At 41.4% G+C, this 17,823-nt stretch overlaps 1 protein-coding gene across 2 annotated transcripts in view; it reads left to right on the plus strand.

Annotated features, from left to right (window-relative positions):
• nin (ninein (GSK3B interacting protein)) overlaps positions 1 to 17,301 on the plus strand; it is a 25,775-nt gene extending 8,474 nt beyond the window's left edge. The window contains exons 9-27 of one of the 2 annotated variants that reach the window (XM_077560285.1): positions 384 to 520; positions 616 to 756; positions 1,506 to 1,680; positions 1,750 to 1,860; positions 1,940 to 2,029; positions 2,695 to 2,955; positions 3,446 to 4,434; positions 5,309 to 7,219; positions 7,676 to 7,745; positions 8,844 to 9,011; positions 9,083 to 9,199; positions 9,274 to 9,387; positions 10,324 to 10,470; positions 10,530 to 10,631; positions 10,704 to 10,835; positions 11,582 to 11,674; positions 12,410 to 12,496; positions 14,862 to 14,966; positions 15,328 to 17,301. In XM_077560285.1, the coding sequence (XP_077416411.1) occupies positions 384 to 520; positions 616 to 756; positions 1,506 to 1,680; positions 1,750 to 1,860; positions 1,940 to 2,029; positions 2,695 to 2,955; positions 3,446 to 4,434; positions 5,309 to 7,219; positions 7,676 to 7,745; positions 8,844 to 9,011; positions 9,083 to 9,199; positions 9,274 to 9,387; positions 10,324 to 10,470; positions 10,530 to 10,631; positions 10,704 to 10,835; positions 11,582 to 11,674; positions 12,410 to 12,496; positions 14,862 to 14,966; positions 15,328 to 15,540 (5,163 nt within the window). In that variant the 3' untranslated portion in view covers positions 15,541 to 17,301. The remainder of the gene's footprint in view (positions 1 to 383; positions 521 to 615; positions 757 to 1,505; positions 1,681 to 1,749; positions 1,861 to 1,939; positions 2,030 to 2,694; positions 2,956 to 3,445; positions 4,435 to 5,308; positions 7,220 to 7,675; positions 7,746 to 8,843; positions 9,012 to 9,082; positions 9,200 to 9,273; positions 9,388 to 10,323; positions 10,471 to 10,529; positions 10,632 to 10,703; positions 10,836 to 11,581; positions 11,675 to 12,409; positions 12,497 to 14,861; positions 14,967 to 15,327) is intronic. The other variant, XM_077560293.1, reaches the window with a different exon arrangement.
• The last annotated feature ends 522 nt before the right edge of the window (positions 17,302 to 17,823 follow it).

Genomic DNA, 17,823 nt, shown 5'->3' on the forward strand with positions numbered 1-17,823 from the left:
GCGCAGTGTTTCATTTTTTTTTATTTTTTTGGTTGATGCCAATTCAGATAAACCGATTGAGATGATTATGTTTATATATAAATGAATATATTTTAACACTTACAAAAGCAAAGATATAAAACTGGCAAAAGAAAAAGCATGAACGGAAGAATTTAGGTTTAAATTCAGCAAAATAAGCATACATTAATGAAGCTACTGGCAAAACATGATTTATGCATGATACATTTTATAATAATCAGCTGGCTGATTATTCGGTCGTGCCCTAATTATTACCATTACTGTATCCTTTGCATTGATTATTATTATTTTGGGGTATTATTATTATTTTTGGCAAGAAAACTCTGGTGATATGGTTGTAAAGAAGCTAATTTCTTATGTTGCAGGCTTTAAATTTCAGCCTTGACGGCAAGCTGAGTTTGTGCGATCTGACCGTGGCGCTGGAAAATGAAATCCTGGCCACGAAGAACGGCATCCACCAGGCGGCGCTGGCCAGTTTCAAAGCGGAAATCAGACATCTCCTGTTAGTCTGATCACAACTGTAGTAAAGTCATTTAGATTCAAGTATTACTGGATGATTCAGAGTGTCTTTTCCCCCCCCCCCCCTTCTTTTTCCAGAGAGCGCGTCGACGGCGAGTTGAGGGAAAAAGAGAAAATCCGATCAGATCTGGAAAAAGTGGAGAGGCTTAAAACCCAGCTGGCCACCGAAGTGGACGAGCATCACTTGTCAATCGAGCGCACAAATAATCTTAACCTCAGGTAAAAAGGTTTTCCCCAAAACTTTTTTTTTTAGTTTTGTTACTGAAGTGAGCAATGCTACTGGTTTAACACAAACCAACCCTGGTATTAAGGTGTTCATCAGGGATGTGATTTTTCCGCTAATTCGCGGAATTCCGCTTTTTTTATCTCCCCCCCCAAAAAAAAATTTTTCGATTTTTTTTATTTTTTTTTATTAGTAGTAGTAGTTCATTGTGAATGCACATGACTCCGACAGATAACATCTTCTGCTATAACAAAGACATTTGTGGTATGCTCTAATATGAGTTACTTTTCATTTGGTCATGATACAATTATTTGTTCATGAAATTTGAACTCTTCAACATTATTTATGTGTTAACTTAGTAATCACATTAGTTAGATATGATGATATTCTCAGTGATAGTTTTTAAAAGCAAAGGCAGTCCAATGTTTTTGAATGTGACTGATTTTGAGTTGACTAAAACTGCCATTTTATATGGGATAGTTCAATATACATTGAAAATTTATGCTGTTGTTTTGTCTATTTCTTTGTCATGTGAGTGCATTGAAAGTACTTAAAAACACGGAAAACCCATGAGCTCCGGGAAGCCCCCCTTGTCCCCCCACCAGGGCACTGCCCTGGACCTAGCTGGGTGCCAGCGGCCCCCAGACCCCCGGCTAAATTTTCAGATAATTTCACTTTGGTCAAATCACATCCCTGGTTCATATTAATAGCTACACTAAAAGGATTGCATGTGGATGTCATGCAGGAAGCTAGAAGAAGAGCACCAAGAGAAGCTGGCGGCAGTGCGGTCCGAGCTGATGAAGGAGACGGACCTGATCCGTCAGCAGGCGGCGCAGCAGCGCGAGGAACTGGAGGCGGAGGTGGACAAGATCAAGGAGGACGAGTCCTTCCTCAGGGACCACCTCTCCATCTCAATCAAGGTGGGTTCACATTTTCTGCATTTGCTACAGATTCAGGCTTAGTAAAACGTCGTGCCCTTGTCGTCAAAGGAAAACAGACGTGTGGAGATGGACTTGCTGGACTGCAGTGAAAAACTGACAAAGGCCCAAAGCCAAGTCACAAAACTGCAGGCCAGTTTGGATAACATGATGAAAGAAAAGGTAAGGATATGAAAGGGGACTCTTTTGACTCCTGTCTTAAAGCAATTCAACTACATTTGTGTTTGCGTGTGACATTTAGTTTGGTGACCTGGACCCCGACAGTGCTGACTTCTTCCTGCAGGAGGAGCGCATGAAGCAGCTGCGACTGGCCTACGAAGCACAATGCAGGGTAATTAATATCGTGTTTGCAACATTACAAGTCAGGTCCACCAATATTGGGACATCGACAATTATTTTTGGCTCTAAACATCATCACAATTTGATTTGATTGGCTTTCACTTTCACTGTGAGGGGTATTTACATCCAAATCAGGTGAATGATGTGGAGATTAAAACAGCTTGTTTGTATATACTTTTTATTTTAAATTATTATTATTATTTTAAATTGACAATCACAAATCAAACTTTCACTTTTTAATGCATGGTTGCAATTTTTTTTTTGCAGTCTGATTTCTGGAACAAGAACTCAAATTTTATCGTTGGTGATGCTCTGCAAGATCTATCAAATAATTGTCCTTAATTTCATTTTTGTCATCTGCAAGTGAATTGCATGCTCAATCGAGTTTAGGTCAGATGATTGACTTGACCTTTTCATAACATTCCACTTCTTTGCATTAAGGGGTTCTCTTGGGAGCAAGATACCGTGAGATCAAAAACGTCCAACTGTTTACGATGACTGTTGAAGGTCTTTAAGTTTAGACCAGAACAGTTTATTTCATACTAAATATATAACTTCCGTGTCATCACAAACCCAGTTGTTTACTTACCAATTCAGATAAAGTCAAAGCTTGTTGTGGTCAATTTTTAATACCGTACTTTTTGACTTTTTGAGCAGGAATTGCAGGATCGCGTGGATGAGCTGCAGTCCGAGCTGCAGGACTTTCACAACTTGGGCCGACCTCAGCAGCCCTGCCCCCAGCCTCTCTCAGAGGAGCTGGAGAGCAAAAGCCCCGGCGTGGAGTCGGACCAGGGCCTCGGCTCGGAGGAAGTCCATCCCTTCATCAGTATGAGCCTGGAGGCGGAGATGAAGCTGGAGCAGCAAAAGGAGCAGCATTTGCACCAAATGGATGAGTTGAGGAACCAGCTGGAGACCAAAGTCAGTCTGCTTAATTGTTTAATGTTGCATTAGGAAGGTTTTTCTGCATATATAAGTCTTATATTGTCCTCGGGTGGTAAAGCTTCACTCACCAGAATGTGCAGAATGAGGAAATCTGAAAATCTGACTTTAACTCTTTGACTGCCAAAAACGTTAAATAATGTTTAGTAAAATCCTATGGAGGAGTGCCAAAGACGTTAAAAGACGTTTTTTTTTAAAAACAGAGGTGAAACTAACCATTTTCTATTGTTGATTACTGAAAAACGGAAGAAGGTAGAAACAAACTCTTTTTTTCTGATGAAAGATGCGAGTCCAATCTTTCATTTGGTAGTATGTGTGTTTCCATAGTCCAAACACATAATTTTCTGTGGACCTTGAAAGATCAGTCCATATGCTTAAATCGGCTGGCACCCACGGCATCCCTTTTCTGAAAACGCTTGGCAGTCAAAGAGTTAAATGCATTAAAAAAAAAGTGTTTTCTTTGCTACAGATGAATGAATTCAATGCTATGGTCGAGCAATATGAGGAACAGAAGACCGCACTGGCCCTCCAGCACCAGCAGGAGGTCCAGGCTTCGAGGGAGGAGCTGGCCGGCGTTCACTCGCGGGAGCAGGAGCTCCAGAGCCAGCTTGAGCAGGCACAGCTGGAGCAGACCCGCCTGGAGGAGGAGACACGGGCGGAGGCGAGCACCCTTCAGCGGCAGCTCCTTGAAGCGGAGAGCGTCGCAGCGAAGTGGGAGGGGCAGCTCAGGATCCTGGAAGAGCAAAAGCTGGACCTTCTTGCTGAGATGGAGGAGCTACGGAACCAACATGCCAGTGTGATAACGACTCTGGAAAAGGAGACCACGGAACGGTTGGAAAGCAAACTGCAGGACTGGGAGGAGAAACACCTGGAAGAGAAGGATGAGTTGGAGAAGAGGTGGACGGAGTGTTTCGAAAGGGAGAAGGAAGTGCTCAAGCAACGCCATGAGGAAGAGCTGACAGCCAGAGTCGAGGAGGCGAGAGCCAGCTTGGAGGAGGAGCACGACCGGACTGTGAAAAAGCTGACTGGCGACTGGCAGGAGCAGCGAGCTCTGCTGGATGAGCAGAACGACGAGTCCCTGCAGGCACTGTTGGAGGAGGCCATGCTGAGGCTGGTCAAGGAGCAGGAAGAGAAGGAGACCCGGCTCCGGGAGGAGTGGGAGAGCGAGGGACTACGCCGTCAAGAGCAGCACGAGCAGCGGGAGGCCAAGCTCAAGCGGGAGTGGGAGCGGGAGAGGCTGCAGCTGGAGGAGGACTACGAGGACATGATCCAGGAGAGACTCTACGAGGAACGGGAGAAGCACGAGGCCGAGAAGGAGGAGCTGGAGAAGAGACTGGAAGGCCTGCAGGAAGAGAGCCGTCGAGAGGCCTTGCGAGAGATCACAGTTAAACACGCCGAGGAGAGGAACACGCTCAGTGGAATGCTGGATAAGCTACGGGATGACATCGCTCAGGAGAGGTGAGGAAAATCATACGATTCCCATAATAATGCGGAGGACTTTTTTTTACGACTGTCCAGAATACGTTTCGAGTCTGTGAACGGCATGCGATGAACTAGTTTGTAAAAATATGTTGTCATGCACTCGGTTGCTTGTGAACTAAAACTACATTTGCACTTCTGAGGTGTATCAAACATGAAAACCAAACCAGAGCTGTGTTAAAAACAAGTAAATGTGAAGATAAAAAAAACCCATAGCTAACCTATTGCACAAACTGATTTTACTTTACCGTGGGCGATGTGATACATCAATATTTTGTACCACCTTATTATTTACCAATATAGTTTTTCTATTGGAAAGCGCTGTGAGAAGATTGAAACATTTACAGTAGCTCAACATAAGACTGAAAGCAAGTGTGAAAATGATGAGTTTGTTGTACTATCACAAATACAAACTGAAACTGGGGGTGTAACAGGACAGCAAATCCATGGTTTGGGACAACATTTTAAACATGTAAAAAGGAGCCGTTTTCATTTCATTTGAAGTTAAACTATGAACATTATGAAAGATTCCAAAACCAAACAATAAAATGAGAATAATAGATATTTTACCAACAAATCTGTTTATCTGTAATGTGGCACATCAAGAGTTAGTTTCTTTTTTTAGAAGCTAACAATACAGACTAAATGCACTTAAAAACATAGCCATTCTCGTAGATAGCAAGTAGACGTGGCTGGAACAGGAAGCATTTACGCCGCCTGTCCTTAACTCGAAATGTTCTTTATTGCACACTCGCCTTTGGACCATGCAGAAAAATATGACTACAAATCCATGTTACACCCCAAGTAAAAAAAGTGTCCTCTGCTGTAACGACGACTACATAACCATGTACAGGCAGCAGACAGAGGTGAGCTTCTCCAAGAAAATCAAGCAAGCCGAGGATCGTTTCTCGGGCGACCAAGAATCCGCGGCCGCGCGCTTTCAGGCGGCCATTTTGAAACTGGAATGGCATTATCAGAGTGAGCTGAGGGAGCTCTCCGAGAGCCACGCCGAGGCGCAGTTGCACAAAGCGCTCCAAAGTGCTGAAGAATGGCAGAAAAAGATGGAAGAAGAAACGGAGAGACTTCATCGGGAATGGGCAGAAGAACGGCTTGAATTGAAGAAGGTCCATGGAGAAGTCACGCAAGCGTTAGTGAAAGAGACCCAGCGGTTGCAACACCAAATGGACAGCAGCGCAGTTGCCGCCCAGACCAAAGAAATGGAGCTGAGTCACCAGCTGAATGATCTGCACAACCGACTCCAGGAGAGTCTGCAGGCCAAGGAGGACCTTCTTGCTCGGTCTGACAAGAAAGCCGAGGATGCTGAACTCCTGCTCAGCCAAACGGTAGAAGATTTCCGACAGGAGCGGGAGGAGCTCCACAGCAGCTACACGCAGCTGGAGGCGCAATACGAAGAGATGCTTTCGATATCCCATCGGCAGACCGCGGAGAGGATCTTGCTGCTCACCGAGCGCGACGATTTGAAGCTGGGGATTGAGGACATGGAGAAGCTCCTCAAGCAGGCAGTGGAGGACTTTGAGATGGACAAAAAGGAGCTTCGGGGACAGGTGGCTATCATGGAGGAGAAAGTGAAGGAAAGCCAAACCCAGGATCTGCTTTTGGGCACGTCTAAGAACGAGGAAACTGAAAATTCCTTCAGTGAGAATGATCTGAAAACTGAGAGCGACCCGTTGAATGAGCCTGACAAAAATGTATCGCAATTAAAGATGGATGCAAGCGAGACCGGTAATGATCTGAACGCCTCAAACTTTGAAAAACCGCACGACAACCCTGAAGGTGTTCTGTGTCACGTAGAAGGCCCTCGGATTATCACTGATCTAGAGTTCCCTGAGACTGATGGAAACTCAAAGTCATTCTCACACAGTCGATGCCAAGATAAAGATTTATCACGTGAGGTATCTGAAGTTTTGGACTACCACAAAGAAGAAAGTGCACCTCAAGCTGTACCTACCTCTACCTTGGAAATCCACTCACATAGGGACCAGTGGAATACGGAGACCGTGGTTGGTTCCTTGGCCCTTGTGGATCCTTGTGAACTATCTCTAGAGGATTCCGAAGATGATCATGGTTCAGAATCTGACTGGGATTATTTAAAAGGCGAACATACAAATGTTAGTCCAAAACCCTTCGATCAAGACATTGATTGTGAACACCAGGATTTTTCAAATTTTCAACTGCAATCTTCATACCGTCAAACCAAAGAGGAGAGCGTTCTCCTTCAGGAGAAAATCCTCTTGCTCCAGCAGAAGACTGAGCTCCTCCAGAGTCTTTTGGAGCACAGCAGCAAGAAGATCCAAACGGGTTGCGAGTATCTAGAGGAAAACTACAGTCTTAAAGTTAAAATGTTCCTGCTGATGGAGCACATCAAAGTGCTGGAAATGCAGGCCTCCAAGCTGAAAGGGCTTCAGGCTCGTTACGACGACTGCGTGTGCGAGAACGCCATGTTGAAGGGCAAAAACGCTGAGCTCCAACAAAATGTTTGGAGACTGCAAAGCCAGATGAGCGATGAGAGGATTTCTCTCACGGACGACATCGGCAGGATTCGACAGGAGAACCGTAAGCTCTCGGAGTTGTTCGCGGAGTTTGAGACGCAAGGGGACACTCTGGATCCCGGTCCCGCCTGGAGCAAAATTTCCGAGGCGTCGCATGTCAATGACAGCCGCGGTGAGCTTGAGGTGCAAACCACCAAACTTCACCAAGCCATCTCAGAGCTACAAGCGAAGAATGCAACCACGTGGGCCAATAGGTAATGTGGAGACAACCTTGGACCCGTGTCCCCAGATTTGTGCTGTGGCCTGCGTTTATCCCCCATCATCCCAATCATTCCCTCATGTGCCTGACAGTATTGTGACTAGAACCCTAACTGCTCCAAAACCCCCACACCTGCTATGGTAGTGCTGCCCTTCTGCACGGAGACGTAAGAACAGAACCTGAAACAACAGTGGACTGGTTTCTACAGCAGTACCACGGAGTCTCTGTGTAAAAGGAGCTCTGCAGACTTGTGCCTTAGCTGCTTTGAGTCCTACATCAGTGATTCTCAAACTCGGGTCTGCAAGCCGTAATCTGCGGGTCCGCAAAATAAGATGCAATAATTTACTTCCCGGGGGCGGGGCTAAGTTCATGAACTCAGAAAGTTTGAGAACCTCTGCTGTAGACCACAACGCAACATGCATCTCATGATCAATTTGTATTTATATTCCAGACAAAAACTGGAGCAACTCAACCAGGAGAAGGTTGCCGCGGAACAGGCAGCAGAAAATTTCAACAAAGAGGTGAGGCAAAAAGCAGGAATCCAAATCTTGATTGTCAAGTTGTGGTTGACAGTAGCTTCTTTCGACCGTTCTGATTTTGCGTTTATATACAGACGCTCCCCAACTTACGAACGAGTTGCGTTCCGAGCGATCGTTCGTAAGGTGAATTTGTTCGTAAGTTGCTTCAGTGCTATATTTTGTATTATAATTTATGTTTAAAGAGAATACGTACTGTACTGTACTACGTATGTTAGAGAGAGGGAGCGAGAGACACACACAGTATGTACATGTACGTAATAAGATAAATAAAATGAAGTTTAACTTACTTTTGGAAGATGTACTCGATGCTTAAGGATTTGATGGAGGAGGAGGAGGAGGAAGAGGAGGATTTTATATCATGAGAGGTTCTTCGTCGTCGCTGGAATGGGCTTCAAAAGTTACTTCCTCCTCCGTAACTTCAATGTAGGAAGAAGTTGAGGGTCGCGGAGAAGAAGATGAGGGTTGATGAGTATCTTCCTTGGAGGATTTACTAGAAACTGGCCGAAAGAAGCGATCTAACGACGATTGCACAGTTTTCTTCTTTTTTCATCATAAATGATGCGGTAGCACTGTATGGCATCATTCAATTGATTTGCAAGCTTTGTGCAACGTTCAATATTTGGGTCTTGCTGCTCGAAGAGTGCGATGGCTTTATCTATGAGCGACAGGCGTTTCTTCTTCTTCTTCCTCCTCCTCGACACGTTGCTGAGCCTCCAATGCTGGGTGAGCTCTCACAGCGCCAAGCGTCGGTATTAGCGGCGGAAAGAAGCGCTACAGTACTCGGAAAAAGGTGCGCAATACAAAATCGAACTTACAGCATCTCTTTCCGAACATTTTTCGACATGCGCGCAGACATGTTCGTATGTACCGTTGTTCGCAACTCGAATGTTCGTAAGTAGGGGAGCGTCTGTATTTGACAATTTGTCTGGTTCAATTAATGGCTCTCCTTGCCCACATGGAAGGGCATAACCGTGCCCTATCGCTACTTCACCCGGGCGACGGCATATCTGAAGCCCGCTTAAAAATGATCCACTGTACACATTTTCCATGGGGCACGTTGTCACTAATGACCCGTTTCAGATGTCCGACCTTCGCTCGCAAAGCCAGCGACTCCAGAACGAGAACGGGATCCTGGCGGACAAGAACGCCCGCAGCCTGGCTGACGCGGATGAGCTCAAGCGGCAGCTGGCCAAGCTGACAAAAGACGAGGAAAAGCAGGAGGCGCTCACCTGCGGGGAGAAGAAAGAGGTGAGCGTGTGGTCGTCATTGAGACGTGGAAGACGTAATCTCGTTGGTTGACAACCTCGCGCGTTTGTTAGCTGGCAGCTTGCGTGCATTCTCTGGAGGCCGAGATGAACAAAGCTGTGAAGGACGCAGCCAGGCTGGAGGAAAAGAATGCTGAGCTGGTCCAGCAGGTGTCGGGCCTCGAGGAGAAGGTAAGGCCATCAGGTTGAAGACGTACTGGTTTGTTTCCTTCCAGAGCAAACACGGAGCATCTTTTTGTGCGCAGCTGACTGAGGCGGACTCGATGGAGAATCGTCTCAGCCAACTGACGGAAGGGCGAAAGGATGCGGCTAAAGAGACGCGGGGTCTTCGCAAACAGCTGGCGAAATTCCAGGAGAGGGTAAAGGCTCTTGGTTCTTACACGCTAAACGATTGTGTTAAAAATAACCAAAATTGGGTCAAAAGAAGGGACTGGGTTATTCAATTTAGCAAAAAGTTGGGGCAAATGAATAACCCACTAAACAACCTGACTTTGTGAGTTATTCATTTAAGTTGACTCAACATTTTGGGTTAAATAACATAACAAAAAAATAGGTCAGTTCATATTAGGCTAAATCCAATTGGGTTATTAAATTAACTCAAAAAGTTGAGTCACATGAATAACCCACGAAACAACCCGTAAATTTGGTTTCCTTTGTGGGTGTTTAATATAATTTGATCCAACATTTTGGGTTTAATAACTAAAAAAAGTTGGGTTTGTTCATCTTTGGCAGAATTCAATTGGGTTATTCAATTAACCCAAAAAGTTGGGTCAAATGAATAACCCACTAAACAACCCATAAAAATGGGTGGCTTTGTGAGTTATTCATTTAATTTGACTCAACATTTTGGGTTAAATAACGAAACCAAAAAATAAGTCAGTTCATATTTGGCCAAATCCAATTGGGTTATTAAATTAACTCAAAAAGTTGAGTCACATGAATAACCCACAAAACAACCCGTAAATTGGGTTGCTTTGTGGGTGTTTAATATAATTTGATCCAACATTTTGGGTTTAATAACTAAAAAAAGTTGGGTTTGTTCATCTTTGACAGAATTCAATTGGGTTATTCAATTAACCCAAAAAGTTGGGTCAAATGGATCAGCCAGAAAACAACCCCCAAAAATTGGGTTGCTTTGTGGGTTATTAGTTTAATTTGACCCAACTTTTTGGGTTGAATAATTCCAAAAATTGGGTCGGTCCATTCTTGACCTGATTTGGGTTATTTTTGACCCAACAGTTTTTGGAGTGTACCTACCCATCCTACTTCTTTCGTTCTCCATTTCCAACTCTCAGGTGAAGAACACGGATGACAGCCTTCAGGCCCTGAGTCATCAGAAGGCTCGCCTACGGTCGGAGCTCCGCATCATGCAGCAGGAACGAGATTCCCTCCGCCAGGAAGTTGCGGTGCTGCACAAGCAGCTGCAGAACGCCTCCGATAAGGTCCGACTTGTTTTCCTGTAGGCCGCGCGCGTTTGTATTCACAACTTTGTCCTCTGCAGAACCACGTTTTGGAGCTGGCCTTGCACAAGTCGGGCATCCAAAGTCCCAGCAGGAAGCTCTACAGAGATGACGCGCTGCAGCTGAAGGAACAAGACGACAAGGTTTCAAATCGTAACTTGCCGCTTTGTTGTTGTGGACGGGCGTGAACGTAAACATGTTGTCACCGCGCGCAGGTCGGTATCCTGTCCCTGAAGCAGCAGCAGCAGCAGCAGCACAGAAACAGTCAGGCAACGCTGCTGAAAGCCTTGGAGCAGGAGAACGTCTACCTCAAGCAGGAAGTGGATGCACAAAGGCTGCTCATTAAGGTATCGACGCACTCTTCTCGCATTCTTTCATGAATTTTTTTAGTTACAGGTTTTCGCAGTTAGCCTAGGCATGGATTATTTTCCTTCTGTCCTTCACTACTTCACTTTCTGCCTTCCCTCGGTTGCTTTTTATTCGGCCATCCTTCTTTTCTGACTTCCTTGTACTTGCATCTACCGGTATTCCTTCCTGACCTTGTTCATTCCTTCCGTCGCTGAAACTTTTTCTGCCTTCCTTCACTCACTCATTATGTCCTTTGCTAGAACCTGCTTTTCTGAATTCCTTTCTTCCTTCCTTCCTACCTACCTTCCTTTGAGATCTGCTTTTTCCACCTTGCTTTCAAACTTTCTTCACTTGAACTGGCTTTTCTGTCGTCCTTCAATTCCTTCCTTCACCAGACCTACTTTTTTTTGCATCCTTCCTTTGCCTTAAACCAGCTTTTTGGCCTTCCTTCCTTACTACCCTTATTCCTCTCTTGCATTTTGTCCTTCCATCCTTACCTGCTTCCTTCTACCTCAGACCTTATTTTTCTTTTTCTTTTTTTTATTCATGAGATTTTTTTTGTTGTTATATTCTGTCTTAAAACATGCCAATCAATGAAATTAAATGATGTTCCTTGAATTTTTTTTTTTTTTTTTTGCATCTTATGTCCCATTATTCACTGTACCTGTAAAAAGAGAAGGTTTTTCTTTTTCTCTTACTTTTGGCCCAGCCCATAATTTCATTGCTTGGTTTGTCTTAATGTCAGGACCTCGCTGCTAAGGAAGGACATGCACATCTGCAGGAGGAAAATGAGGCGCTCAAGGCCGAAATAGCTCGACTCACTAAGCAACTCTTTGAGGTTGGCAATACAATTGAACTTTGTGTCAGGGATGTGATTTTTCCGCTAATTCGCGGAATTCCGCTTTTTTATCCCAATTTTTTTTTTTTTTTTTTTTTTTTTTTTTTTAGTAGTTCATTGTGTATGCACATGACTCCGACAGATAACATCTTCTGCTATAACAAAGACATTTGTGGTATGCTCTAATATGAGTTACTTTTCATTTGGTCATGATACAATTATTTGTTCATGAAATTTGAACTCTTCGACATTATTTATGTGTTAACTTAGTAATCACATTAGTTAGATATGATGATATTCTCAGTGATAGTTTTTAAAAGCAAAGGCAGTCCAATGTTTTTGAATGTGACTGATTTTGAGTTGACTAAAACTGCCATTTTATATGGGATAGTTCAATATACATTGAAAATTTATGCTGTTGTTTTGTCTATTTCTTTGTCATGTGAGTGCATTGAAAGTACTTAAAAACACGGAAAACCCATGAGTCCCCAGACCCCCGGCTAAATTTTCAGATAATTTCACTTTGGTCAAATCACATCCCTGTTTGTTTGAAACAATTAATGCTGTTTTTGTTCATTTTTCTAAATGGCCAACGTGATATAAACTATTTTTTTTTTTTGTCATCAAATAGCCTTTGTAATCTTACACAGTAGTGCCTTATCCATTTTAAAAATCAAATGTGACAACTGAGCGCACACGTTTGCCCGTCTCTAAATGTTTCTTTTCCCTTTGTAGTCGTTCCAGGTTCACTTCAACGGACTCCTGCCGAAGTCGCCCCGCAGGACGGCGACCGGTCATTGTTCCGATGCCAACAACACGCAGGTAGAATAATACAAACATGGCAGATTTTGGGTATGTCATGTTATTTTGGGGGCGTTTTCCCCCACTCGCCTCACACAACCTTCATGCTGTCATGCTATGTTATGTTTTCATGTATGAAATAGAAAAAGACACAATTTCTGTTCCTTGCCGGTACTGAGGTGCACGTCCAGTCATGTCACTCAATTTCCATTCGCTGTCAAAATAAATCCCTGTGAATGATCATTTCATTTTTTTCCTGAATGGTATGCCGTATTTGGAGTGCCTCTCTTGTGTTTCACAGTTCCCATCTCCACATTCATTACGTGTGTTTTGTTTGGTGATTTTTGGTGTTTTGGATTTTACACCTACTGGATTTTTCCATTTTGGTTCTTTTCGGTGTGGTCAAACCTCCATCTTTCACCCATTTGTCATTGCTCTTATGCTGCAGGTAGAGCATCAACACTTTTTCACTAGCACGGTTTACAGTGAGCTTCACTTTTTCCACATTCTGCTGTAAATCTCTATACATGGTGATGCGTAAGTTTTTTGTTTTGTTTTTATAAAAAATTTTGTCTAAAGAAATATTTTTTTCCCACCAATTTTAGAATAGGACTCAGTTGAACAAAATGTCGAAAAAGTGAAGCGCTGTGAATATTTTGCAGATAAAGTGTACGGTATGTCCGTGCTAAAATCTCATGACAAAGGTTACAAATAGCATGTGAATGCTATTTGACATTTTGTAGCCATGGTTGGCATAAGACGACGGAATGTCCCGCTACTAAAAGACTAGCCACTAAAAATGTTGGTAGAGCTTAGCGAGGCTGGAGCTGTGGTGAAGTGTACCTTGCCTTTTCTCTCTCCAGGGAGTCGCGGCGGAGCAGCGAGCTAACGCCAACACGGAAGGCTACCGGCGGATCGGCGGACTTTAACACCAGTGTCTTCTCTCTGTCAAGATGGCCGCTGCGTACTTTTTTAAAATGTTCTATTTGTGGCATCCTCATAGGAGACTCGACAGCGACGCAAACGTGTCGATTTATATAATTCACTGCTGCTACGTGGCCCACAAGTTTCCCAATGGGATTTCAATGGAGATTATGTCGGCGATTTTTTTTTTGTTCTCATTTTAATCAAATGCTCTTGTTTGTAAAAGACAGAGTAATAAGTCTTTTAAACCCAGCGTGTGCTTTCTGTGCGTCATGCTAATGGGATTGTTTGTCACATGATCAGGGATGACGAAGCTTCTGAGACTTGGCTAGCGTTCAAGATGTTTAGTTACCATTCATGACCATTCAGGTTTCTTTTCCTCGTGTTTTGTTTTGTCTTTTATGACTGTATTTGACTTGCACATGCTGTTTTGGAATGTTTGATCAAGCTGCTTTTTTGTTATTTTTGTTTTTTACTCGTTTTGCTCGTCTTCGGGGGCTTTTTTTCTTGTGTTGCTGCTGCACCTCTAAAGTGGATCACAATTTTTTTTCCTGGGTTTAAGGAGGAAAAATGACACACCTCAGTTAATTTTTAATGTTGAGTTATTTATGTTTATTTATGTATGTTGGAATCACAAGATCCATGCATTCACGTTATGTGTTTTTTACTTATTTATTATTATTTATCAGTATGTTATTTTATTTATTCATTTTTGGGGGACGGATTTCCTGATTATTTATATTTTATTTTTTTATCTTTTATTGCACATTTTTGTCTCATCTCAATTGACCAATGTTGACAAGGTTATGAAAAAAACCTAACATTAGGGTACTGACTTTCAATGGTTAGGTAAAGGATTGATTTAAATATACTCATTGGGCTATGTTCTTACTTTCACCTACAACCGTAGAAGTATATAGTTTTGTACATATTTTCTTGTTTCTATTGCTAATTTTGACAACGTTACCAAGCTGATCATTTGGGTGCCAACTTTCAGTGATTGAGGAAAGAAAAGGGTGGATTTGGATTTACATTTTCATTTCTACGGCTGTACTCCAATTTCTAACTTGAAGTATAGTTTCTGTAATGGTTTGGTGCATATTTTCTCATTTCCGTTGACAGCTAACAAAAATAATTGGAATGGATTTGCATTTATCCTCAATTATATTTCAACTGCCCAATTTCCACCTCCTTTCAGCATATTTCCTGGATTGCTGTGTTACATATTTTCTTGTCTCCAACTGATTTTTTTTTTTTTAACTATTATAATAGCACAACTCCCTCACCATTTTTAAAAATTGTATTGATTTATTAGAAATACAACAGACATTGTTTAATGTAATTAAATAAAGTCTCTAGACAAGTACAGGTCTGTTTTGTTTTGTTTTTTTTTCTGAAATGCTCCTACTAAATTTAGTCTTGGTAATTATTCCAATAATTATAGTTGATCTTTCCTCTCCAGGAGCCCCGCATGGAGCGCATGGAGGCACGAATGAAGGAAATTGAGTCATCGCTCCGTAACGTCAAGCTGCTTCTCAGAGAAAAAGTGGCCCAGCTCAAAGACCAGGTCAGAATCTCATACACAAAGTTGTAATGTGTGGCTTGGCTTAGTACACGTTATATTATATAGTGAGTCGAAGACGTCAATTTCTGTTTTGGCTTTAGTACAAGTTTTCTTGCAATTCCGACTTTTCAATTCTTTTGCAATTCCGTTTGGTTAACAATTGGTGAAAGCATATCCAACATGTCCATATAAGGGTTGAACGGATTAATCAACAGGTTGACTCAACTGCACAAGTGATTTTTAGCTCGATGTGGATTAATCAACAATTAAATTAGCAAACCTGTCAGTAAATCTCTATACCGTCGACTATTATCTTCCAAAGTTTTAATTTGTGAATATGTTGACATTGATCGACTTTTCCCAGGTTCACAAGAACAGCAGAGCGGACACGCTGATCCGAAACCTGTACGTGGAAAACGGTCAGCTACTGAAGGCCCTGGAGGTGGTCCAGCGGCGACACAGAACGGCGGAGAAGACCAAACAGCCGGCTGAGGACACCTTAATGCTACACGCGAGAGTATGTGGTCCAAACCCCGCGCCTCTCCTCTCGTCATCTAACAACTTTAAATGCGCATAATGTGTGATTGTTTTTAAGGTTTTTTGTTTTTTTAACCTTAACGTCAGTATTACATACAGTGAATATGCAGTATATTTTATATTCTATATATTTTATATGGATACATGGAATGTGTTGCAGTTATCTCCTTCCCCACAAGGTGGTGCTGTTTTTACTTTGATAACCTGCCTACACAGTTGTACGTGTGTAATGCTTATAAAAAAAAGACATTCATATTATGAAGCAGAGCTACACCAATTGAAATTTCAATTATATGAATTTGTTTATTCTTTAAAAAAAAATCACTTCAAATTAGTGCTGTTGTATATTGCACTCACAATATGACGACTTTAGTCTTCTAATATTTTTACTTTACAGCCATAAAATGTAAGAATTTTTCCTTTATAGTCTAAACGACTCTTGAAAAATACTTAATCGTGAAATGTCTTACTTTTCAGAATATTTGCACATTCTTTCAAAATTATGATCTCGTAAAACTAGAACTTGACATATTTTGAATTTGTCAAAAAAATGACAACTATTTTTGTTATAAATTATGAATGTATCTAAATATTTTTACTTGTTGTAAAATTACAACTTAAAAACAAGGACTAGAACTTTATTCCCATACATAAAAAAATAGGACTTTATTCCCATAAAATTTTGACTTTAGTCTTATAAAATTGATGTTATTCTCATATTTTAGTTTTATTCTTGTAGATTATTTTATTCTCACCGTATTTTGAATCCATTGCCACTAAGAATTCTGCTAAAGTTACAACTCTATTCTTGTAAATGTACTTGTATATTTTGATATTCTTTCAAAAATGATTACATAATTCCCAGAAAATGTTATACTTTGGTCTCAAGAATTATGACTGTATTCTCCAAATATTTGCACTTTATTTTCATAACTTCACAACTTTGTTTCACTAGCTTTTTTTCACCAGTGTGGTCCTAATGCTCAGTTGATAGTACAGTACTGCAAAGTACACTAAAATGCCCTGAAGGAATCATACCTTCTTCTGTGTACATGTCCAATATCATTCAGAGCAATTATCTTCCCACGCTATTTCTCTGGAAAAAGAGTTGCATGAAAATACTTTTGTCTGTAATGGTATATATAGCAGAGCATCCACTGTTCTTATTTTTCCCCAAGAGACGTGAATTCCACATCCAAAGAACAGCACTTTGTGTACGACTTCGCCTATGAGGAAGTTTTCAATGTTGTTTGAATTTATACAAGCATTCTTCTGTACAGTCTGTGTGTACATGTGTGTGTGTGTGTGTGTGTGTGTATATATATATATATATGCATGCACAAAGCTGCCTGCCAGCTGTGTGCTCATGCTAGTCAAACAATCATGAGACTTTCTGATACACAGTTTATAACTTGTTTTCAATGAAAGCCAACACTACCTGTTGCACTCACTTTAAACACCATGTGTGTTTTAATGGGTATGACATATATTGTGTGTGTATAGAGAGGTAAAAATGCATACATTTTAGGAGTGGATGTATTGTTTGAACTGTTGGTTTCTGTCCAACAAAAAGCAAAGTCCAAATTATGTTTTCAATTGGCTTTCTACTGTTGTGGAATGTGTGTTTCCCACTATTTTAGTTTTTTCACACTATTTTTTATATATTTTCTATATTTTTACGGTAATTAGTTATTTTCCCATGTATTTTTGAATGTTTTCCTCATAAAAATGTTTTTACATCCTTTTCATTGGACAGCAGTGATGTTTGTTACTGCAGCAAATTAAAAATATTGCTTTCAAATTGTGTTGATTCTTGATTTCTTCAAATTGCAAATTTCATTGCCATTTTAACGGCTTCCTGCCCAGTAAAAAGAAAGAAAGAAAAGTATTGCAACAATTATTTTTTTATATAATTCTTTACATTCTGTTTGTCGTTGCTGTACGTTTTCATCAACTAAAACATTAGAGTGCTATGTAAAAATAAAAATAAAAGAAATGCTTAATGTTGCCTAATGTCTGAAAAACAGTCAATCACTACCAAATTTGCCAATATTAGAACTATTAGCCCAATATTTGGGGTATTATTCTCTATATACACTTACTACAAAAACTAAATGTCCATAAATAAAATCCAAAGTATTGGGCAATCGTTCTGACATTTTCAGAGGTTGAAGTGGGCATTGATTGCAGTTTTCTGACATTGAGCAACGTCTCTTTTTTTAATTTTATTTTTTACGCTTAACTTTACAAATGCATATGTCAATTTAGTGTTTTGGTGTGGGGACTGAAACGGGTTAATGGCATGACCATTCTTTTCAGTGGC

The sequence above is a fragment of the Vanacampus margaritifer genome, chromosome 1 (genome assembly GCF_051991255.1).
Source record: "Vanacampus margaritifer isolate UIUO_Vmar chromosome 1, RoL_Vmar_1.0, whole genome shotgun sequence".
Classification (NCBI taxonomy): Eukaryota; Metazoa; Chordata; class Actinopteri; order Syngnathiformes; family Syngnathidae; genus Vanacampus; species Vanacampus margaritifer.